A 25,710-nucleotide genomic window follows, 5' to 3' on the forward strand; every position below is an offset into this window, starting at 1 on the left:
CCTAATTAGAATGCAATTCGAGAAACCACAGTGTGTGTGCATGCGCAGTTTGAAATTGAACAGATTTGAACGCAATAAAATCACGCGTAGAATTTGGGCTCCAGCAAGAAATTGTAGCGTCAAACTGGTTGTCGGTTGAATTGTTTTGCAGTAGATATAATTTTGGGGCCTGTATTTGTCTATGAAATGTTTCTAAGTTTTGTTGTGGATTATTCTGTAAAAAAATTGCTGAAATTATTTCATCTGTTTGTAACGTTGTTGCTTTGACGATGGGCTACAGGCGACTGACGTCGAAACGTTCCATTCAGATCGGATGGCGCCCTCTCGTGCCAATCTCCCCTGGGTGGAAAGGTACAGTTGACACAGCGCTCAGCCCTGTTACTATTTATAGCCGTGATCTCGCGGGCGTAATATCATGAATATGCAAATTATGAGAGCGCGCACGCTTTTTGATATTTAGCCAAAATGGAGGAAGCGTTTATGAAGTTTGCTGCAAGCCAGGCTAAGAAGAAAAAATCCACTGAGATAGATAGCGAATCGCAGTTCATGTCAAAATATTTGGAACTCCTAAAAGACAAAGGTGCTGGTGTATTTAGTTGCCTGAAAGACTGTGGAAAAGGTGTGATTCAATATCAGTGTGAGCGGAACAGGAAACCGCGCGGAAAATCGACCGGGAAGCCGAAAAAAACTCAAGCAAATGGTTGTACGGCTTACGTTTCGTTCAAATTTATTTATTCTGCTGATCGGTATATGACAGCTTGCATTTGCCGTATTCAAGACTGTCACACTGGCCATAATCCTAATAATGATAACGAACTGGTTATCAACAGAATACACCCCGATCTCGTAGCGTACATTGAGTTGATAGCTGCTGGTGACAAAAAATGCAATAACATCATTACAGATGTGCAGAAGTGGTCTCAGGAGCGTGGACATGTAGACATGTATGATAGAGAGTACTACCCCACACCGTCTGATATCAAATACATTATAAACAGTGTGAACAGCCAACGACACAAACGCAAATGATGCAGTGAGTGTTGATTCGCTCATGAAATCAGATCTCAAAAATAAAATAATATTTTATCAACCATTAAATAATATCGAGTCTGAGACATGTGAGAAACAGCCACTAATTATTATCATGCAGATGGCTATACAAAAAGATATGATGCAGAGATTTGGGAAGACTATTTATTATATTTCTTGACGCTACATACTCAGGTTGGTGAATAGTTTCGAACAGTAATCTTATTAATACATGTTGTAGTATCCTATCCAGGGCAAGACTTCCTTGAGGCCCCCTCTTCTATCTGATACCATTATTAATTCGTCTTTTTCATTTATCTATGCCTTTGGTTTGAGAGGGGGGCATAAAAAGACCATGAGTACTCTAGTGGAATATGTTATGGCAATGTCATGAATTTGTTTTTGCGTATCTGTTGACCGACTTAATTAGTTGATTATTAGCTGAATGGCTGTGTTATGTCTGTCATCGTTTAGGCCTATTTGAAGTTTTGGACGGAACTTGGCTCAGTGATTTGGAACTAATTACCAGCTAACCGTCGCGATTCTGACAGTTTATATTCATAGTTATTAATGTAGTGAACGATTAATCAAAAGATATGACGTATTCAGTACTTAGTGTGATTGGCTTTATGATTGAAGGTTACGCCCTAGAGTCTTTTTACTGCATTGTAATTGGTTAGAGTTTTGAAAATGAATAAAGAGAGTTTTGAGTTGGTCTTGGGGAACACAGCACGATAGACGCAGTAGAAAGAGTCCAGTCCTGGAGCGCCTTGGGGCGAGTGTTGACGCAGTCTAAGAGAGTCTTGGGGATTTTTCCCCAGGGCGCTGTGTCTTATTGAGTGCTCCAAAAGATCGACTAAGACGAGAGTTGAAACGTATTTCGTTGTGTGTGTCTTATTTGACTGTAAAGTTAAAGTGACTTTCCCGATCCCATACCTCAAGGGGACGAGATATAGAGACGAGACGAGATTCCCCCCTGGCAAGTGTGGAGAACCCAAGAGTAGAAAGATTTTCCCCCTGATACGTTTTGGATGAACCCGGGCAGGTGTTTAACACACATTGACATCCTGTGAAGAAAAGTGAAATGGCGAAGGTGTGTCTTGCTTGTGAACCGAACTACCAGCTCCATGGCAGAGACGAAACCACGCTTGACGACTAACACCGTTAACAGTATGGCACCGATGAACGACGCTGAAGAGATGAAGACTTCGAAGCCCCTTCGGAAGGACCAGTATCGAATAGGACTGTATAATTAAGAATTGTGCGACATTAAAGACAAGATGAAGTGAAAGAACGACCCGGACTAACGCGACGACAAGAGAGGAGACGCTTATAGACTTTGATTCGAACTTTAGCTATCTGTGTATTGCTTAGAGAACCGCTGGTTGGACACTGTAACTGACACTGTGTATCTCAGGACGTTGAACCCTTTTCCAGAACCCTAACCCTATTGCTCAGTAATGTAATGTATTGCTTGCTTTTTCCTATCGTTTTTACCATTTTTTTTTGTGATGTTGAATTGTATGTACGTGAGCGCCCAGATCTTTGTTTCGAACTGATATTTAGTGACGTGCGAAGTCCTTAATAATGATTTAAGCGCGCCTCAGTGGACAAGTATTTGCAACACAGTGTTATGAGTTTTGTGAAGTTTTATGGTGTTTTAATGAGTTTATGAGTACGGATTATGATGGGGAAAGTAATGCCCCAATGAGTTTTTCAGAGTTTTGAGATTTGTCGAGAACAGAGATACCGACGTTTTAAGAGTTGTTTTTGTTTATGTGTTGTTTTCCAGAATACTTCTGACGCTTTTTGAGTTGATAGCACCTTTGTAACGTTTTTTAATGTTTTTTTGAGGTGAGAGTTTGGTGCGCCTATATGCGTATTGTTTGATAACGCAAGCTTTTGTTCATGATTGACAGGTTTATATGTAACTCAGTAGTGTATATCGTTTTAGCTTTTCCGTCTTTTTGCCAGAGGAGTAATGTGTTATGATAGCTTTATCTTTGCATTCCGTTTCCACGCAGTATGACTTGTGTTTAGATTAACGATTTTTGAGTTCAGTTGAAGTTTATAAGGGTATGTGACAGGAGTTTGATTAATAGCTTTTTTTTCATTGTTTATTAGTTACCGCTTTGCAATGCTTTAACAGAGAGACGCATCCCTGGTAATCACGTGATCGTGCTGTCGACTGCAGCGAATGGCTGATCGCTTGGTTACACCGCCACGCCTTAGTTTTGTTTGACCTTTTGATATAGAGTTCGTAACCTTAGTAACGGAGACAGTGCAGCGATGGGTTACCTCAGCGAACCGTTTTGAGAAAAGTGAGTCGATTGGTAGCCTTTCCCTTGTTTTTTGATTTATAACCGTTGATATTTGTGACTTTATAACCATTGTATTCAGACTTTATAATCATTGTACTTAATTAGTGTGTTTTACTCTTTTTGATTTATACCTTTTATTAGTATTGTATTTAACCCATATGACGAAGAGTAGAGGACGGTATCTTTGATTTATGAACTTGTTATGCCAGGAGGCACAATCGCAGTTTGGGTGAAGGGATGTGTCATGAATTTGTTTTCGCGTATCTGTTGACCGACTTAATTAGTTGATTATTAGCTGAATTGCTGTGTTATGTCTGTCATCGTTTAGGCCTATTTGAAGTTTTGGACGGAACTTGGCTCAGTGATTTGGAACTAATTACCAGATATCCGCCGCTATTTAAACTACTCATTCTGACAGTTTATATTCATAGTTATTAATGTAGTGAACGATTAATCAAAAGATATGACGTATTCAGTACTTAGTGTGATTGGCTTTATGATTGAAGGTTACGCCCTAGAGTCTTTTTACTGCATTGTAATTGGTTAGAGTTTTGAAAATGAATAAAGAGAGTTTTGAGTTGGTCTTGGGGAACACAGCACGATAGACGCAGTAGAGAGAGTCCAGTCCTGGAGCGCCTTGGGGCGAGTGTTGACGCAGTCTTGGGGATTTTTCCCCAGGGCGCTGTGTCTTATAGAGTGCTCCAAAAGATCGACTAAGACGAGAGTTGAAACGTATTTCGTTGTGTGTGTCTTATTTGACTGTAAAGTTAAAGTGACTTTCCCGATCCCATACCTCAAGGGGACGAGATATAGAGATGAGACGAGATTCCCCCCTGGCAAGTGTGGAGAACCCGAGAGTAGAAAGATTTTCCCCGTGATAGCAATGTGATAAACTCATTCGCAAGGGTTTTACATTGCGACTGCAAAACATGGTTTATACCAGTACACTCTTTTACTTATACAAGTATGTTTCCATAAATTAGGTGTTACTGCATATGGTTTAGGTTATGCTTTGTATACAATGGTTGTCAGAGATGATCATGGTCATGGATTTCCTGTTGCATTTCTAATAACCAGTGAAGATAGAGAAGCGGTTTTAATAAACATTTAGGCGCTGACCATTATCAAAGATAAGAATGCCAACATATGCCCAAGGTTAGTTTTAAACCAAAATGCCAGTCTAGTCACCTATTCTGACCATTTATTATTACTGTGGGAGACTATTCAGTGTTATGAAGATTTGAATCCCCAAGATACCTGACGTGATGTTATTCTGAGTGAAGGGAGAAGTTGCATTCACCGTATACAGAAATGTTATCTACATGCATATGCATGTACATGTAATTTATTTTGTTACATTATTGTAGGGCTTTCATGATTGACAAAGATCTGAAAGAGTGCAATGCATTGTCAACAGTTTTTCCAAATTCATCGTTGCTGTTATGTTGGTTTCATGTATTACAGGTAATAAACTTATTTTTGTTTCTCCCTTTTTGCCAAAGACGTTAGTCCCACACATTAGTCCCAAGGTTTCATTTGGCCAGACAACAACTTTGATTTATTTGTTTTTGGCTACCTGAACCTACCTTTCATATACACGAATTGCTGTTTGATTGATTGATCAGCCAGCAGTGTATGCTGTGGCATCAGAAGCGACCTGTCATAACTACACTACATAACCCTGTAATTATTTTGCAGACCGGCAATGCTCTGATTTATAGATGTTACAAACCTAATTTCTCATTTTATTTTTTCAAAATATTGTATCGATAGCTGATAACGATTTTTCCGTAAATGCACTGTCAAGGGTGAAATAGTTATAATTTACAAAAGAAAATAATTTCATCGCGGAATAACTGTTGCTAAGGTGTTACTCGGTTCATCAAACTGAGCGTCCTGTCCAGCTGGTCCTGTCGATTGCCAGACACAACAATATAAAGTAACGATTTCACTGAGAGGTATTGACGGCTAAATCGTCCTACTGTCACACCGTTTGTGGTACAGAAAGAAAAAATAAAGCTTCTAACTTTGAAAACGGCCAGTATATGCAAACAACGCGTACACATTCGTCGGGTTCGAAAATCACTTGCACTTGCACTTGCATGGCAATGTTATGGAAAGCCAATCAACCAATCAACCAATCAACGACAAGCATAAGATCGCGTGGTGGCAGAGATTTATTCGTAATAGAACTCTGCCTGGGAGATTGCGCAAAACCCGAACTCCGCACAGTTCGATGCGCGTTACTTATCATCACTGCACAAAGCAGATTTGCATAGAACTGATTTGCATATTCGAATATGTTCGAACTACAAGACCTTGGCGGTTAACAAAGTTATGCGAAAGTCACTTGGTTAGTTTAATCACTTCGAATCCGAATAAAATGTTTAGTGATTAGAACAAAATATACAAGACATGCTTTAGAAAACTGCAATAATTTCCTATATGCCAAAGCATTAGTTTCTACAATAAATGACTAACTTTATAAACTTACTAGAACCTTTGTGTTCTATTGCTGTTAGACGCGCAAAATCGAACCCGTTCAAGCTAGAAATAGTATTGAAATATTCACCAGAATACAAGATGAACGGAAATGTTAGGAAACTCTTTTCAGTGAAATTAGTCTTTAATGTTTCTTTCCCAACTATATAGATAACAGAACGTTTTTTCTTCTAAGTTTTAGTGTATCACGTGCGCCATTTCACTACAGTAACATTACCTTGCACAACATAGTCCGCGATAAAATGGTTCGTATTTACGTTTTTACTGAAGTCTGACATTAATAAATAGTTCGGATGTCACATACGTTTTTTTCCACTTTTTGTAGTACGTTTTCAGATGTAACAGGTACAAGAAAATGGCCGTGCGTAGTGAGGTGATTGACCACAAAATTGAAGGCAGCCTGTGGCAGAGGCACTATTGCGTAAAGCGCAAAGGCCGCTGGGAAGGAGATTGCGCAAAACCCACACGCCGCCATTCACACTTATGATAGAGCAACTCTGATTGCAATTGGTGGCGCCAGCTACTTGCGCGCCCAATCAAATGACTCAATTTAGCTGCAGTGAAATACAGTTTTCCTAACACGATCACGCACGGGTTCGTGGGCCGGTCATGAATGACCGGCTTTAATGAAACTGTGCGATTCGGACGATGTTCATTTATATTAATAAACACTGATTTTTCCACAATCCAACGCTCTTCTATCAGTTATCATGAGTGCAAGTTTTGACATGAGCGCGACGTGCACTAATTCTCGCGTTTCACAATAAAGTGCGCCCTCGGCGGATAACCTGGAAAGACGCATTTCTCACTTCCGGTGTCGACATCGCAATAATGGCGCCACCAGCGTAGAACGTTGAGAGGCTTATTTGTATGGCGGTCTTCTGTGACTTTAGTCGTCTGCGAGTCCCCGATTTAAAAAAATATTTAACTGATCGTCGTATACCATGTGCTGGGAAGAAGAAAAATGAGTTGGTTGAATTGGCACAAAAAGCAAGCGGTATATACGATGTTATTGAAGACTGTGATCATGATGAATCAGAGAGGAAACGCCGGCGGGTGTTAAATGATGACGGGACTGTTGCTGTTAACCTGAATGGTAAACAAGTGGTGTGGACACGAACACTTCATTGTCTCCCGAAAGTTGCGCTTGGTGACGTGTTTGCGTATTTAATAAAAAACTGCGAGTGGACACCGGAACGACTCACAAAATATAAACACGACGATGGGTATCTTATGTTTAAGGATAACCATGTAGAGGACGTTCTTTTAGGAAAGGTGTCTGGGCACATAGATCACGTCTATGTCAAAGCTGAGGTGAAACCGGAACAACGCCAAACTGCTCAGCGGTACGCAACTTGGCTACTTCTTTCATCAGATGCTGAAGTTATGTCCGCCGGTTGTGGCTGTGTTGCAGCGTAAGTGTTACCAAACCAGTAATTGTTATAATTATCTTACATGTACTATGTAGTTCAAACATTCATATCTTTAAGAAGCTACATGTAGTGTTTTGTTGATATTAATGTACTGACGCAAACATAATTAATTTGAAAATATCTACATTGTTTACAAAAATTAGCATGTAAATATAAAGTTGTAAATAACAGTATATTTTAAAATTAAAGAATGCTTTAAAGTTTTAATCACTCCTTCCCACATCTTAGAACAAGTATAGTGCATGCCATCCATTTTCTCTAGTTCCCAGTTTTTAACTATACAAACTAAAATAAATTATGGTTATATGGTAAAATATTTGTTTATTGGTTCCTCCATTAAAATATTTTATATTTATTTTTCTATTAGTGATGATGGTTCTTGCAAGCACACAGCTGCTCTACTATTTGCAGTAGCTGAATACGTAGACAGGCAGACTGACAGGGGAACTGCAGTAAGTACCGATGAGACTTGTGTGTGGACTAAGCCCCGCAAAACATCCATACCAGTTAAGGTGGAAGACCTAGATTATCGCAGAGATAAAACAACACCAAGGAAACCTGGTCCCCAACCTAAGAACTACAGACCACTGAGAACAGTGAACAATACAGACATTCTCAGGATTCAAGAGCATTTAAAAAGGGTGAGGTGCTGATTTTCTTAAGGGGTAACCATTTTAATAATGGGGAGGGGCACTTGGGGAAAATGGATGTACATATTGTAAATTTTACTTTCTTCCCAACATGGTGGCAACATATTTCATTAACTAACAGCCTGTCGGCTGATATAGCTCCGCTGTATACTCTGAAAACAGATGGCCAAAAATATCTATTTACCAGTGCCCCATCGTAACATAAGAAACTTTGTTTGTATATAGATAAGTACAATTTCCTTTTCTGTCATATTGTTAGACAACTCTTTACCCACCACTTTATTTTAGGCAATAAAACAAAAGGGAAAAGAAAACAAGTCCCCTCTCCCTTATTCACTCAAATATGGATAGTAAATATGACTACATTTTTTCCAGGTATGTGAAGAATCTCATCCCGGTGCATTATTTCTGAAGTTAGTGAAAGATCCACAACTATTGCCTGAGACTAATGTGCCGACGATGCAAGAGATTTATACAACTTACAGATCTTCAGGAAGTAACATGATGTTTTTAGATTACTTAACCCAAAATACAACAGAGCAGCATGTAGAAATTCTAAAAAACCTTCTTCAATGTGATCCTGCATGGTATGAAGCCAGAAAGGGACGTATAACAGCAAGCATTGCTGACTTGGTGAGATCAGTGAGAGATGTTCACAAGTGTGAAACATTAGTCAGTAAGATTTTGGGAACTGCAAAACCTATTGAAAACAGTGCTGTAACTTTTGGTAAAGAAAATGAGCCGGTTGCAAGGCAATTATACTCAATTAGTGAGGTTAAGAAACACAACAAATTTGAAGTTAATGAGTGTGGACTAATAGTAATGAAAAATAAACCATTTATGGGAGCATCACCTGATGGCACTGTTAATTGTTCATGCCATGAACCAAAACTAATTGAAATTAAATGTTCTTTTAAGCACAAAAACATTGCTGTTGAGAAAATACCTTGCATAGATCCCAAATATCATTTAGAACTAGTTGATGAAACTTTGCATTTAAAGCAGACTTCCCCATGGTACAGCCAGATACAATTCCAGTTAGGTGTGACAGGTATAGCATCTTGTGATTTAGTTGTGTACACACGTAAAGGAATACAAAAAATACCTGTATACTTTGATGTGGACAGATGGGAACTGTTACAGAGTAAAGCAGAACTTGTTTTTAATACTGCTGTACTGCCATTGCTATGAAAATCACTTTGACCGCCATATATTATTCCCGCTTAAAATTCAGTGCAAATTTTTACACATTTTGCAAAATTTTCTGTACATTTCACCATAATTATGAATTATACAGATAGTATCAGATACTGCTTTTTTATCAAAAGGTTTGTAAATTATTATCAAGATTTCATGTGGGAGGAGCAAACAGTACAAAACCTATATTGTTAGTCAAACTTTTAGTTGTTACATGTTGTAAACCTACTCCAACTTGTATGATTACCTATATTTTCACACACTTAACACTCAATATTTATTGTGGTGTTTTTATTCAATGCAAGTAAGATGACAGATGAATAATGTATGTTTACTGACATGAATAAATTGTTACAAAAAAATCACAATGGAAATCTGTACATTTCTTTTAAAAAAAAATATTTTATAGTATTTAGTATGTATCTCTTGGTGTGCTACTCATGTATCTGCTACCTTGACTGGCTGGTCACATACTCCAGAATGATGCAACACGTACAGCCAATGGTATGAAATCCTACGTTGTAAGTTTGGCATTCAAATTATATAAAAAAAAAAAACTTATTTCAACATTTAGCTTGCCTGCTGCTAAAATTATGTACACATTTACCAACTATAAAAACTAGTGTTGTTTACCTATTTAGTATGATAATTTATTCTAAAAATTGGCATTTAAAAGTATGGTAACAGTAACAACGAATTTGTTAACGGTGCATCATTCATGGTCATTAATCATGTGAACATATTCACATCATCTGAATTACGTGATTGCTAACCAATCACAATCTAGGATCAATATGTGTGACAATACAATGACTCCCACACAGGAAAAACATGCAATTTTAATCAGATTGGACCATGGCAGAAAAAAAAATTGATAAGTCTGAATTCAGTCAAACAATATGAAAGAACAAAAAACTAATCAGAAATCCAGATAATAATAAAAACTGGACTAGAAAATCATTACTGAAATACATATTTAGTACAAGTGAAGAAGACTTTTTTTTCTGTAATGGTACATTTGCATACAAACGTGTTGTAAAGATATACATTTGCATTCAAGCATCAGCAACTGTGTTTACGCTTAACTGCCTTTTTGGGTACAACTTTAGACATTTTCAATGCTTGTTCGTTTTTAGAATAAAATAAGGGTCCTTTGAGATTGCAGAATGCTGCAACAAGTTTAACAATCATTGATGCACAATCCTGTAAAGAAGATAGAATTTGGTGTTTCAAGATCCTCCAACATTTAACACGTTGGATTGCTCTTTCGACATGAATCCTAAGGCGTGCTATTTTTCTTGTTCGTCTAATTTCATTAACATTAAGTCTTTTACCCTTCCCATTAAGCCATTTTCTGGTGAATGGAGGAGCAATGAGAGCAGCAATTTTTTTTAAAAGTAAATCTTCTATATGGAAGCCTCTATCAGCCATCACAGCATCTCCATCATCCAGCTTTTCTATCAGTCCACTTTGTTCTGTAAGATACTTGTCAGAAACATTTCCTGACCACAGGTCACTTACAAATGTGAATGCACCAAAAGGTGAAACCCCAAACAAAACTTTGTATGTATTGTGACTTTTATATTGTGAGTAAGTTTTATATTGTTCATCTTTGTTTCTTGGCCGATCAATAAAAAATTCAGAACAGTCAATTACAACACGGGTATTGGGGAACGACTTTTTAAAGTCCAGTGGCATCCATCCTTGAATATTTGCTTGTGATGGCCAGACAAGTAATGCTGGCACTAAAGTCTGGTACATGTAGGAGATCCATGTGATTGTTATTCTTGATACAGTTGAGCAGCTTACATCGAACAAATCCGCTAGGAGGAGAAGTGGTAAATTTAGACGTAGTCTAATTAAGCACATAAGAAATTGGTAATAATGTGGCAACTGATGTTGCCTTCCTGGTCTTTGTCGCCCACTGTTATGATGATCAGCAGTACTCTCTGCACCTCTCCAGTACTTTAGTTGATCAACACCACCACTAATTGAGTCATAAACACCTACAAAAAAAAATAAAAAAAAAATAAAAATATAGCATATGAACAAAATAAACAATGCAGTACTGAAAACATTACCTTAAACTATGTATTGTCACCACAGAAACTATATATTAAAACTGTACAAAAATAATAAACCAGTAGTATAGCAACACAAGCAATAACACATATACACAATTACAACAATAAAAATTTTGAAAAAAATAAAATTTACAAAATGTTTTAATATGAATGAATTTGATATTGTGAATGTCTCACCCTGAAGAATAGACTTTGAGTGCAATCCTGTATAGAAATTTACTCTCTCATCAGTCTCAGTTGCACAGTTGACTACACCTTGTCCTGGTTTTTTTGAAGATGGTGGTTTAGCTGTACTTTCTAGAACATTTATGTCATCCATGGTCATTGTGGTTTGTGTACTTATGTTAACCAAAATAGGAGATGCAGTATGGAGGTAATCATGATCCAGTGGTTGTGGTGTCTCAACAAATGGACAAACGTTAAGCTGCAAACCTATATAAAAATAATGAAGACAGTTTGATATTCAGTAAATTGTTCACTTCAAATGTACAGTCACAAACGTTTGGATGCACAATTATAAATACGAATACTGCCTGATCACAAGCAGCTACCATATTTCTGTGTGAAATTAGTTGATCATAAAAAACACAATCCTTTAGAATATAACGAAAACGCTCTGGGATTCAGTGTTTGGGGACCACGTATCATATCATATACACATACTCGACATTAGCCAAACTAACTATACATCAACTAATTTGATTTACGGGCATCGAACGACATGTACGTTTAAAGTCAACAAAAAAATACAACTTACGTCCAATATCAGGTTTCTGCTTTATTGCAACATCCAACTCTTTGCCAACAGTCGGTACCAATTCATTTGGGACGTTCTTACACACCTGTAAAATTGATGGCCGTGGTTGCCTAGCAGCTTGATGTTTATTCAATGGCCTTTGATTTACAGGTTTCCCCCAGTTGTTCCATGCAAAGTATTTGGGATCACCGGACGCATTTCCCCACATATCGATCTCATCTTCATCAAAATGTCGGGAACAAAGTCTCGACCGTCTAGAAATATTCAGAATATCCACTATGTTTTCATCTTTACTTTTTCCGCCACGTCTAATCAAATGTTTCCACCTTGCAATTGCGTTTTTTTCTTGCGGCCATTTTACCCACCTAATACCCTTCATCCAAGGATATTTGTCAAGGTTTCGAAGCTTCGATGTATGTGAATAGCATTCCGAGGATTCGCAAAGGAAGACCATGGCAATAAACTGAATTATTATATGAAAAACAAATTGACGATATCAAATACGCGCGGTAAAACTTCAGAATAAAGATGTCGACAATTTCCCATGATGCTTTGCGTATCATATGCCTCTCTCTACAGCCCGGTAGGTGGCGCAGTGTATTGTGAAACGCGAGAATTACCGCTAGTCACTCATTCGATGCCTTCCAATCAGCAAAATAATTATGTAATTAAAACTTAGTGACGTCTCAGTTTGTACTTGATCTGCGCAACTGACGAAGTCGCCATTTTGTTCACATAGAACCTATATCATGTGTGCATGCGTGGCGTAAGGACCACCGCCCTTTAATGCCTAGACACATCAGAGGATATTTGTATGAAGTTCAGTGACACAATTAGATAAATTAACTCGAGGTTTGGAGATTTATTAGTAATTTCAAAGTAATATTATTGCGAGAAATATAAAAATGTAAAGTTTTAAAAAAAATTCACAGACTGATTATCACTGTAACACGTAGGTCTTCAGTCACTCATACTGTATGATGGGGTCAGTGTATCTGTATTTCTGAACTCTGACAGGTACACGTGAATTTCCGTAATGATTTATCTACATTAGTTGAGTGTGTGTTGTAAGTCAAAATTGGGGTGAAAATGATGTTTCCTCTATTCAGTTTCCACTAAGAAGTTTGGCTGTTCGGCCCAACAAGCGTCTGGAGCAATGATGTCGGAATGCTCAATCTACAGCAAAAGCTATCTTAAAGCTAACTTTTTCCAAGTCCTTTTCAGTTGCAAGCCACAACACAACCACCCACCCTTTTTGAACATTCGCGTTAATCTTCCCTTTGCCTGTGTGGTTCAATCCTTCGTGTTACGTGTCGTGTGGTAGCGGACAGTTTTTGGGGGAACCCTAACAAGTAATTGAGTCTGGGTAATATCTAGGGTTTGATGAAGTTCTTTTAAAGCGGAGTCGTTACCTGCGCATGCGTCAGATGGCCATAGCGTGTCATTGTTTGTAAACAAGTGTCTACCCATGAGCCTTTGCGTTTTCAGCGTGGGCTGTTATCGTCGCTTGGGACTCAATTCCCGCGCGTGCGCAGCTGACGACCCTCCCGCTTTAAACACATGCCTACGTGTAAGACTAGCCACACTATCCCGAAACGAGCGCCGTTTGATTTGTGTATCACCAAAGCCCAGCATAGAGCAATTAATGATCATTCCTGTGCACTGCTGTTTGCTAGTTGCACAGCTATGATGAACTTACTTCAGTGTCACATAACTTTGAGGGGTTCATTTGTGCAAAATTTATGCCTCACAGTTTACGACAAGGGCGGCCGACTCGTAATTTGCAGACGGACTTTTCCCAGTCATCTTAGTTAGTTTTAGTTTTAAAAAACCACCATTTAAACACCTGTAAACGTATTTACGATTAACTGCAAAGATTTCTTTCACTCCAACTGCGGTAACTTCTGTCCTATCTATTACGATTAAGATCCCTCTGATTTCGTTAAAAGATCCAGTCGGAATTGTGTTTGTTCAGGCAACTGATCTCGTTTTAGTGTTCTAACTAAACTCCAACAAATTACACATACTCAAGTCCACCTGGCCACTCAGGTTGTTCATTTATCAATACTCGGACTTTATAAATATATTTTTATTTTGTATCACATACGGGTATGCAGCAATATAAATTTATATAACCAGTTATCAATTCCACTTCCTCATTATTGTGTTTTGAGCACTAGGCGTTGTGTTCGGGAACTGTGACTCACTTAGCTGATAACACTTACAAGTAGAGATACGAGATTCAACCCTTCATTACAGATAGTCAAGTATTATTTATCAAAACAGTCAGCTAAAATAACGTCTCGCAGCCCACTTCTCCCATTCTATCCTCCAACGTCTTATTAACTCTATCATAAAATAACGTCTCGCAGCCCACTTCTCCCATTCTATCCTCCAACGTCTTATTAACTCTATCATAAAATAACGTCTCGCAGCCCACTTCTCCCATTCTATCCTCCAACGTCTTATTAACTCTATCATAAATCTCTAAAGCATGGCAGAGAAAACATTAGACCGGCCAATCACTGCAATCGTTGGCATGATCACATGATTACCAGGGACGTGTCTCACGATTAAAGCCTTGCAAAGTAAATACAATAAGTAAACAATCTATTTATCAAATTGCTGTAATATTTACCTTAAACATGCAAGTTGTTAATTCTAAACAATACTGCCAAGGCGTGTGAAGCAAATGTGCGTACGTGATGTCGCTATGGTAACAATTGTGCCAACATTCTGCTAAAAACATTAGCCACTCAGAACAATCATCTATGTACATTGTTCACGTTAAATTGCCATCTAATTTGATTGCACAATGCAGGTATTCAGGTACTATGCAAGGTAGATTTACTGCTTCAGATGTAATCCTTCTCAAGTGATTGAATTGAGCTCAGACTAGTAATACAACAGACTCGCAACTAGTCTGAGAATTGAGCTACCATGTTATAGGTATTTTTCTGAATCAGATGTTCTATCTGCAGTATTATACTCCTATCCTCGGGGGCGGACATCCGGGCATTTTCACCGCCTGGCAACCCGCGGCGGTGAAAACAAAGACCCAAAACTCGCAGAAAACGGTACTTTGGAATGATTATTGAGACTCCTCTGACCAGTTCAACAAGATTAGCCCTACGTGTATAACATATATAAATTTGGTTGTTGGGGATTACTTCAAAGTTGAGTTTGTGTTGTTTTCTCGAATTTTCACCGGCTCGACCGGCGTTCCACAGCAGCGCGCACAAAGCCCATAGACATACATGGTACAGCGGTGCGCGTCTTAGCAACGTGGAACGTCTTGTGACGTAGCTCCGCCCCCGAGGATAAGTTCAATGTGAAACGTTCAAAATACTTAACATACAAATGTAACAAACATATTCTAAATCCATTAGGGTTACTCATGTTATTAGCAAAAGTAGAGATTTGCAGACAAGAAAAATCACATACCTGCAACACAATATCTAAATATGTGTAATACATTCTAATATATGATTCTAATATACATTTCCCGACATGAATTGCTTCAGAAGAAACTGAAATACTTTTTTAGGAGAAAACAAATGTCAATTAGTTACTCAGATTTAAATAACACAAATTAATAATCTAAAATAATATTCAAATAAATAATCAAATTAAATAACACCCTTAGTACATACTGCTGCTCATTACAATGTAATGTGATGTTACCGGCCATCCAGTTAATTTAGCAGATACACTGACAACTATAACCGAGGCAAGTAATGTTTTGTCTAAACTTCCGATTATGTGTTGCGTTAATCATTTACTCACAAATTGAAGTGTCAAATTGAAAGGTAACTATAGTTGCATTAACGGGCTAGTACGTAAAGGTACCGGGTTAGACTGTCGTGTCACGCGTCAGAACCATTTAAGCATATTCTATTCAACCAGATGGGCGTCGTGTGCATATTTCTAACGCTGACGGAAGAGACACGGGCGTTTTATGGTGCACTTTGAATAGAAGCTTTCGAAGAAGGAGATAATTTCTAAGGTAAACAATTTCTCAAATTGACAACATACAATAATTTGCTTGAAATTCAGCTATCATCTCATTTAATTCAGTTTGGACATCGCATTGGTTAGTTGTTTTGTCGGTTTGTTAAAATGTTAATAATATAGAATTTAAACATACATTCAGAATCCAATGTTATGCGACAAATGTGCGTCTGGTTTTATTTAAATATTGCCTCCTTAGTTTTACATTACCTTGTGTACATGATTTACGTATAGTTGTTGCAAGTATACTTGTGTCCATTTCTGAAATTGATCACGCCAGGCATAATTGACATAATTATTAAGCCAAAGGTTTTGTGGAGATCAACCAGCCTTAGCATTCAATAGATTGATTTGCTAATAATAATAGTAAGCGCGTTGTTAGACACCGATGATCTCAGAGAACATGAATTTGAATGAATCTGGTACGTACCCCACTAAAGTCCTAGTTGTTTTGTTTGTTAATCGTTTCTTTTGTATATTTGAATTTGTAAATTTCCTTTCGACTATGGATTTCGAAATCATTTGGCCATGTTGTTATTTCCACTTTACACGCCTGCTATTTCGGAAAATAGGGGTGTATTTGATATGCATGAAAACTATTGTAGAATACAGTCCATCTCCGGGAAGGTCGTTATTTTGAAACTGGCACACTCCCCGCGCACTGGACAGTTACATTACGTCATACAGTGTACAGAATTTTACTCATGATTACAATTTTGCAGAAGTTACATGTCGATAACAAATAAAAAGAGAAGAAGAACTCAAAATGCTAGTGATTTGCCATATTATAACTGAAAAAGTTAAGTATCACCGAGATATCACAACAAATTATCTTTCTCATTACGTCCAAATTAAGAGATAACATTCAACCCGTACATGGTGTGTACATAACTAAGCACTATTATGCTTCCTCTAATTCACAAAATGTATTTTGTTTGCAGCAAATTGTACACCAGTAATGGCGACCATTATGACCGATGATGTGCACTATGCGTTTTAAAAAACAAACACTATTTGAACAGTATTTCAACAATTTTCTCAAAAGTTAGTTTTTTAATAAACACACATAAATCCATGGATCTATAGGATCATAACTGTGCATAATAACTACAGCTACCGAGTTTGATCTGTTTTAGTAGAGCAAATCATTAGATAGATTGATACCAATTATCAACTAGGAAAATAGTGGTGATATATTGAGTGAATAGCCCTTTACCATAACTCCCAAACCAACTGCCTGAGTGCATTCGGGTCTTATTGATAATTTTCTTTACACCATTCCAGCTTATGGTCAGTGTTAAATTTTAAGAAACTCTGTATTGCATAGTTTATAGTTAGCACATTTTGTGGTCGGGTTGTAATTCAGGGATCACTTGAATCGTGTGGATTTTGTTTCCGACTCATTAAAACATTCAAGATGTCAAAACACAATCCTTCTCCGGGAGCTTTATTGCTTCCTACCAATGCAGGGATTGTGGATCTGTTGCAGTGGTGATTGGTGACATGGTGACGTGACCCACGTTAATGTCAGATTTTGTATAAATGGAAAACTTACAACATAGCTCAAAAAAGGGTAGATCATATTTCAAAATCACTTGACCCTCAATTGGTGGCTTTTTTGTATGGAAACAGCCATATTTCATGGTTCCATGCTACATTGAAGGTAGTGTATATTTTTGCATATATACTTATTTATTGTTTAATGAGGCACCATAGTTTTAACATTCATTTATTTCTTAACTGATATAATATATGTGGTTAGACGATTTCAGATGACAATGCCACTCTCTGGTGTAGACACGAGAAACCATTTAATTATGACCCAAAACGATGTATAGTGGGTACCACGTGTGGAGTAGTATCAGGGGTAAAATCTTCTCTCTCGGGGTCTCCACACTTGTCAGGGGGGAAACTCGTCTCGTCTCTATATCTCGTCCCCTTGAGGTACGGGATCGGGAAAGTCACTTTAACTTTTCAGTCAAATAAGACACATACAACGAAATACGTTTCAGCTCTCGTCTTAGTCGATCTTTTGGAGCACTCTATAAGACACAGCGCCCTGGGGAAAAGTCCCCAAGACTCTCGCAAGGCTGACCCAAGACTAGCCCAAGACTGGACTGCCTCAAGGCTCGCCCCTGGACTCTCTCGGACTGGACTCGACTGCCCAAGGCTGCGTCTGTCCTGGAGTATTCGCCAAGACCAACTCAAACTCTCTTTATTCATTTTCAAAACTCTAACCAATTACAAAACAGTAAAAAGACTCTAGGGCGTAACCTTCAATCATAAAGCCAATCACACTAAGTACTGAATACGTCATATCTTTTGATTAATCGTTCACTACATTAATAACTGTGGATATAAACTGTCAGAATCGCGACGGATATCTGGAAATTAGTTCCAAATCACTGAGCCAAGTTCCGTCCAAAACATCAAATAGGCCTACACGATGACAGACATAACACAGCAATTCGCTAATAATCAGTTAATTAAGTCGGTCAACAGATACGCAAAAACAAATTCATGACACATCCCTTCACCCAAACTGAGATATGCCCCTCGGCATTGAACGTTCATAAATCAAAGATACCGTCAGCCACTCATCGTCATACAGGTTAAAAACAATACTAATAATAAAAGGTATAAATCAAAAAGAGTAAAACACACTAATTAAGTACAATGATTATAATGTCTAAATACAATGGTTATAAAGTCACAAATATCTACGGTTATGAATCAAAAACAAGGGAAAGGCTACCAAACGACTCACTTTTCTCAAAACGGTTCGCTGAGATAACCCGTCGCTTCACTTTCTCCGTTACTAAGGTTACAAACTCTATATCAAAAGGTCAAAAAAAACTAAGGCGTGGCGGTGTAACCATGCGATCAGCCAATCGCTGCAGTCGACAGCATGATCACGTGATTACCAGGGATGCGTCTCTCGGTTAAAGCATTGCAAAGCGGTAACTAATAAACAATGAATAAAAAGCTATTAATCAAACTCCTGTCATATACGCTTATAAACTTCAACTGAACTCACAATTCGTTAATCTAAACAAAAGTCATACGGCGTGGTAACAGAATGCAAAGACAAAGCCGCTATATAAAACATTACTCCTCTGGCAAATAAGACGGGGAAAAGCGAAACGATAGACACTACTAAGTTACATATAATCCTGTCAATCATGAACAAAAGCTTGCGATATCAAACAATGCGTATATAAGCGCTCCAAACTCTCATCTCAAAAAGACATTAAAAAACGTTACAAAGGTGCTATCAACTCAAAAAGCGTCAGAAGTATTCCGGAACAACACGTAAACAAAAACAACTCTTAAAACGTCGATATCTCTGTACATCGACAAATCTCAAAACTCTGAAAAACTCGTTGGGGCATTACTTTCTCCATCATAATCCGTACTCATAAACTCGTTAAAACACCATAAAACATCACAAAACTCAAAACACTGTGTTGCAAATACTTGTCCACTGAAGCGCGCTTAAATCGTTATAAAGGACCTCGAACGTCACTAAATATCATTTCAAAACAAAAATCTGGGCGCTTACATAACATACAATTCGACATCACTAAAAGAAACGGTAAAAACGATAGGAAAAGCAAGCAATACATTACATTACTGAGCAATAGGGTTAGGATTGTGGAAAAGAGTTCAACGTCCTGAGTTACACAGTGTCAGTTTCAGTGTCCAACGAGCGGTTCTCTAAGCAATACAAAGATAGCTAAAGTCAAAGTCTATAAGCGTCTCTTCTCTTGTCGTCGCGTTAGTCCGGGTCGTTCTTTGTCATCTTCTTGTCTTTAATGTCGCTCAATTCTTAATTATACAGTACAATCCGGTACTGGTCCTTCATAAGGGGTTCTGAAATCTTCATCTCTTCAGCGTCGTTCATCGGTGCCATACTGGTAAAGGCGTTAGTCGTCAAGCGCAGTTTCCGAGTCGTCTCTGCCATCGAGTCAGTTAGTTCGGTTCACAAGAAAGACACACCTTCGCCAATTCACTTTTCTTCACAGGATGTCAATGTGTGTTAAACACCTGCCCGGGATCTCCACTCACGTATCAGGTGGAAATTCTTCTCTCTCGGGGTCTCCACACTTGTCAGGGGGGAAACTCGTCTCGTCTCTATATCTCGTCTCCTTGAGGTACGGGATCGGGAAAGTCACTTTAACTTTTCAGTCAAATAAGACACATACAACGAAATACGTTTCAGCTCTCGTCTTAGTCGATCTTTTGGAGCACTCTATAAGACACAGCGCCCTGGGGAAAAGTCCCCAAGACTCTCGCAAGGCTGACCCAAGACTAGCCCAAGACTGGACTGCCTCAAGGCTCGCCCCTGGACTCTCTCGGACTGGACTCGACTGCCCAAGGCTGCGTCTGTCCTGGAGTATTCGCCAAGACCAACTCAAATTCTCTTTATTCATTTTCAAAACTCTAACCAATTACAAAACAGTAAAAAGACTCTAGGGCGTAACCTTCAATCATAAAGCCAATCACACTAAGTACTGAATACGTCATATCTTTTGATTAATCGTTCACTACATTAATAACTGTGGATATAAACTGTCAGAATCGCGACGGATATCTGGAAATTAGTTCCAAATCACTGAGCCAAGTTCCGTCCAAAACATCAAATAGGCCTACACGATGACAGACATAACACAGCAATTCGCTAATAATCAGTTAATTAAGTCGGTCAACAGATACGCAAAAACAAATTCATGACAGTAGGATGTGCTGGCTCTTTTCGAAATATCTGGCATTACTTCATGTTTACCATGCCATGCCAATCCCAGGTTATTGTTTATCAGTTGTTTTGTGTTATTGGTCTTGTATTTTTTTATTTGACTATGGATTTTGATAGGATGAGTGTACATGACTTTACTCGTGATTACAATTTTGCAGAAGTAAGCAAATTTAAATATCGATAACACTTGAACATAACTACCGCCAATGATTCGAGATCTGATAAAAATATAATTTAGTATCACCGAGATATCACAATAATATACCTATCTCATTAAGTCTAAATTAAGAGATAACAGTCAACCCGTATTATCCCGAGTTATCAAGCTTTAGTAATTGATACACTTTCGTAGTACTGCAACAAATAGCGTTATTTCCTGATACCATCGAACTATAGCTCTATGGTTTTGTATAATAACCTAACGATGTAAGTTAGAAGATCGACTACTACTAAGTTGAACTGTTTTTAGAAAAATGAAACATTGGTTCAATTTATTAAAATTACCGATTGCCTGAGGGCATTCAGGACCTACACCACTCTCATGATTGCTGTGTTGGATTTTTAGTTTTCAGTTAAATGTGTACAGTTTTCTCAATTTAGAGTTGGATTGTTGTTCAGGGGTGTCCTACGATGTCCGATCACATTCCCCGGAATAAATCCTGCTGAGACACAGAAACATCTACTACAACCTAAGCTATGCAAAGGTTGTGAATGTCTGATGATCAGCACAACTGTTGTTTGGTTTATACTGGATGGATTTGTGGCATTTGTGAGTATTGTTCACCATACGTTTTGACAAAATATGGCAGATACTTTTTCATATGCCAAATAGGTCCTAGAAGACCGGATCATAAGTCCCCCACAAGTACAATTTCTGTACTGTATACTGTTCACTGATATCGTGGATTTAGATGATTAATTGTTTCACAAATTGATTTGATCCGCAATTCTCCCCAGGTGTTTGCACAATGACCACAACCCAACCACCTTGTTTTCCTACCAGTCTCCCGCGTGTATTGCACATCTAGTATAATAGGCTTACTAGGCTAAACTCAATCCGTTTCATCAATAGTACATTGTTGTTAAAGCTGTCTGTCAGAATGCCAAAGTCGATGCTTCATTCTTGGCAGCTAAATGTGTTCTGAAGTTATCTTTAGTTAGGCATTTCGGAGCCCACTACAGCTGGTGCCAGCTTTTGTCCTGTTCCGCCTAGGCATTCAAAATGTATAGTCATCTAATATTTGCTATTTCTAGTTTTGTAAGGTGTAGTATAGAATGTGATGGCAAGGATATGAATAACATCAACGACACTCACTGCAACTGGAGTTAGCGACATCTTGTACAAGAGGGAATCCCACAGCACAGAAATCTTATCAATGTTTAGCACAGCTATCTCACAATTCCATGCTGCATTGCAGGTAGTGTTTTTAAGATTCATGTAGTCACTGGGGCCAACAAATTAAATTAATTTTAATAAAATGTTGACTGCTCACAATACAGCTATGCCAATCTTACTTTACTGTCTATTTAATAACCTTGTTTGTACAAAACGTACATAATGCAGCCGATTGCCCATGATGATTCCATAGACGCAAGTGATACTACATGAAGCAGCTGCACTTCAAAATAGAAATAGTACCCTACAACGGCAAATACCTGGATCTGAACAGATTCAATTCGCTTGTAAAAAAGATGACTCTGGATTTGCAGGACAATTCTTTGCAAGTAGCAATACGTCAGAACAACTGCACTGCGTGTTGAAGCACAAGGGCAAACATACATTTTTGTACTAGCCCTCCACGTTGAAGTACACTCCAGTAGGGCTACTTTCAGAGGGGGGTGGCTGCACTGTACAAAAAACACACAGTAGAATGGCTTTGAACCAGGGTTTAGCAATAGAAATATGCACAGTAAGAACATCGTGATTAGTAATCAACCAGACCAGGAGATGTCATAGTTTGAACCAATGAAGTATCTAGCTTTTGACATACCGATTATTTTTAGTTTATTTCCATTGTTTTGTTTGTTAATGCACGCCCTTTTGAAGTATTCTCCATGACATTACATGTGGTTAACGAGAGTTAACGGTCAATATTGAGGAAGCTCAATGGAATCTCTGCAGAGACAGGTGTTGAATTTACTGACAGTGTTGATATCTCAGCACATAATTAGAGTGAACTTTTGGAAGCACTCGTGTGATTGTCTTCCCCCAGACAACTTATCATAGAAAACCTTAATTATTTCATCTAAGCAGAGCATGTAACCGCGGATGATGAAACCACATTGGCATACTGTTTTCGTAATTCTCCATAGTGACATATTTATGGCAAAAGATTGAAGCAGCACCATGTTTTAGGTCGGATAAAAAAAAATCAACATTCTATAGTGTGCATGTATATGTTTGTTTTTCGGAATTTGCATAAATCGTAAATTGTTGAATTTATTATATATGTATTTCGCCAATAGTCACTTACATAACACTTCCAGATTGATCATTCATCATGTTCCAATTGCCTTATGTGACACATCGAACATATCATATGGATGGGTGGTGAAAGCACTTTTGTAATTTCTATTTGCCTTATTTGACTTTATTTCTTACAATATTAATTTATTTTACAATATTGAAAGAAACTTACCTGGCCAATAGTTCTGCTATATAAGAAGAATAAACCTGGTAATACCTAACATGTATCATATCGGAGACAATACCGTTTTCGTGAGATTCGGTCTGACTAGAGTGGTCCAATTAAATTACTCTGACGTCATTAAAGACGATCGTACACAATGCCACGTAGTTCGAATTGGTTAATATTTATCTAAGGTAATTTCATCTGCGTCATACTACGATCCTGTTCCAGGTTTGATACTTAATGCCCGTTGTTGACTGCAAAACATCGTTATAGTTCAATGTTTATAAACAACGAAGTTCGGTATTGATTGGTTTAAATATAAAGTTACGTGTTCTGTTTCTACATATAGTCACTTGCACTGAACTTAACTTTTTTTTTTAATTTAGAACATTCATTATGGTTTCTCTTATTATATTCTTTACTGTGATAGTGTTACTGCCTTGGATTCCAGGTAAGTTTTAAATTGTTAAAACATTGAAAGGAATAACTGAAATACCAATTCCTATACGTTTCACGATCAGGGATATTATATTCTACGGCGGAGGTTGTGCAAACAAAATGATGGATACGATTTCTACCTTTTAAGCGAGCTGCAATGTTACGTCAAAAAACGATGTGTTTTAACAAATGTATTTAGTGACATATTTTGTACTTTCAAGGTTTAGGAGTAGGCAGCCAAACTTCAACTGTTCCTATGGTGACTACAGAAACCATTGAAACTACAGGTAATTAGAATAATCACTTAATCAGATTTATCTCTAGCTATAAATCGCTCTAAATACTTTGAGCTGATATTTGAGATATTTTTTGTCATGACTTCATGACAACTGTGAACTGGAAAATGGAAACATTCTCTAGTTTTAGATTCATTTTGAGTCAGATGTTCGGCACTATTTTAAATATCAACGATTCCAATGAGAACATCCCTGACATCCCTGCCATTTATCTGGTCACCACTTTTTAAGCTCGTTTTCTTCCCTGTGTCCAGTTCCGTCATGTTTGTGATGATGCAGTATGATAAAGATAAGAAGTTATTCGCGGCTACTACCAGAAATAATGCTCAAACAATATTTATTTTGATACGTTTCTGGCAATGCCATGGCATCACTGGGCCAGTCGTGATTAAACTCAAATATCCGGTGAAATATAAGTATGTGTGGCAAATGAATATTATTGTATGTGACATCGCTTCATAATTGTTGTTACTTTCAGATTGTTCTTTTATCAACCCCGAGGGTTACTGTTCAAGCAATTTGCATATGTTTGAATATTACGAAAGAGAAGCCGACGACCCAGTAGGGGACATCAGTAACGAAGTTCCAAGCGAAGCAGTTGTTAACTACACAATAGTGGAAGAGGAAGAGAGTACAGTTTTCAGAGTTGATTCGCACGGGGTTATATATCCAATGGCGCCGTTAGATAGAGAGGAAGTGGATGCATATACATTTACCGTAGCTGCGACTGGATGTCAGTTCACAAAAACTATTCCTGTTCACGTTAATGTACTCGATAAGAATGACAATATTCCGTATTGGCTGCAGACCGATTACCATGTCCAATGGATTGATGGAACAGCTGCTCGTGTCGCAATTGTGGTCGTGTTAGCTTCAGACGAGGACATAGATGACAACGGTCGATTGATTTATGTAGTAAAGCCCCCATTTGACAAATATTTTTCGGCAGTTGAAAACGTAGTGTTCAATATTGACCAACTCGTTCTGTCCAAATTTCTAGACGATGACGAAGTAACTGTCGAGGACAATGAGTTCACATTCGCAGTTCAGGTATGGGATAACGGACAACCACCCGAAGATGCAGCTACAGATGCAGAAATACATGTTAAAATAACAAGTCAGGTAGAGGAAGGCTTTGAAAACATCACATTGCAGTCTGCATTCGTATACGAGAACCAGCCGATTGGAACATATGTTACAACTATCTTATCCGAAACAAGTGACGATTACGAAGTGATATTTGTCGTTGCCGGAATGTATGATTTATTTGAAATTGATCCAATATATGTAGGTTCTTTTTTTTTATTTCTATCTCAAACTAATGAGTGTTAATCATGTTTTTTTTTTCTATTTATTGAAAACTATTTAAATGTTGTATCTATAATATCAATGGGTGTCTTGATTCAACTGCGTATATGTGTCATTATTTGCAGGGGAACGTGACAACCAACAGGGTGTTTAATAGGGAAGTCAAAGACGGGTATCATTTGATAGTTAATGGATACATCGCCGATCATACAACGTGCTTCATTTACCCGGTAAATAAAATAAAAAAATTAGGCCTGTTTTCAATAACTCTTTTAAACACAATGCAGCACCATTG

At 37.9% G+C, this 25,710-nt stretch overlaps 3 protein-coding genes and 1 pseudogene across 3 annotated transcripts in view; 3 read left to right on the forward strand and 1 right to left on the reverse strand.

Annotated features, from left to right (window-relative positions):
- The first annotated feature begins 465 nt into the window (after positions 1–465).
- On the forward strand, positions 466–4,859 carry LOC144360539 (uncharacterized; annotated as a pseudogene).
- Positions 4,860–6,667: 1,808 nt separating this feature from the next.
- On the forward strand, positions 6,668–9,500 carry LOC146733665 (uncharacterized). Its single transcript, XM_085491040.1, has 3 exons — positions 6,668–7,267; positions 7,653–7,926; positions 8,311–9,500. The coding sequence occupies exons 1-3, from the start codon at positions 6,723–6,725 to the stop codon at positions 9,124–9,126; spliced, it is 1,635 nt and encodes a 544-aa protein (XP_085347166.1). The 5' UTR covers positions 6,668–6,722; the 3' UTR covers positions 9,127–9,500.
- A 257-nt stretch (positions 9,501–9,757) lies between these two features.
- Positions 9,758–12,564, reverse strand: LOC146733666 (uncharacterized). The gene is made up of 3 exons (XM_085491039.1): positions 11,974–12,564; positions 11,394–11,648; positions 9,758–11,138 (listed from the first exon to the last, which is right to left on the reverse strand). The coding sequence occupies exons 1-3, from the start codon at positions 12,425–12,427 to the stop codon at positions 10,195–10,197; spliced, it is 1,653 nt and encodes a 550-aa protein (XP_085347165.1). The 5' UTR covers positions 12,428–12,564; the 3' UTR covers positions 9,758–10,194.
- Positions 12,565–23,769: 11,205 nt separating this feature from the next.
- The window catches only part of LOC100372841 (protocadherin Fat 4-like), a 35,893-nt gene continuing 33,952 nt past the window's right edge, over positions 23,770–25,710 (forward strand). The window contains exons 1-4 of the mRNA XM_085490869.1: positions 23,770–23,824; positions 24,033–24,098; positions 24,586–25,394; positions 25,541–25,645. Coding sequence (XP_085346995.1) covers positions 23,770–23,824; positions 24,033–24,098; positions 24,586–25,394; positions 25,541–25,645 — 1,035 coding nt within the window. The remainder of the gene's footprint in view (positions 23,825–24,032; positions 24,099–24,585; positions 25,395–25,540; positions 25,646–25,710) is intronic.

This window comes from Saccoglossus kowalevskii, chromosome 16, assembly GCF_978046115.1.
Source record: "Saccoglossus kowalevskii chromosome 16, keSacKowa6.1, whole genome shotgun sequence".
NCBI lineage: Eukaryota > Metazoa > Hemichordata > Enteropneusta > Harrimaniidae > Saccoglossus > Saccoglossus kowalevskii.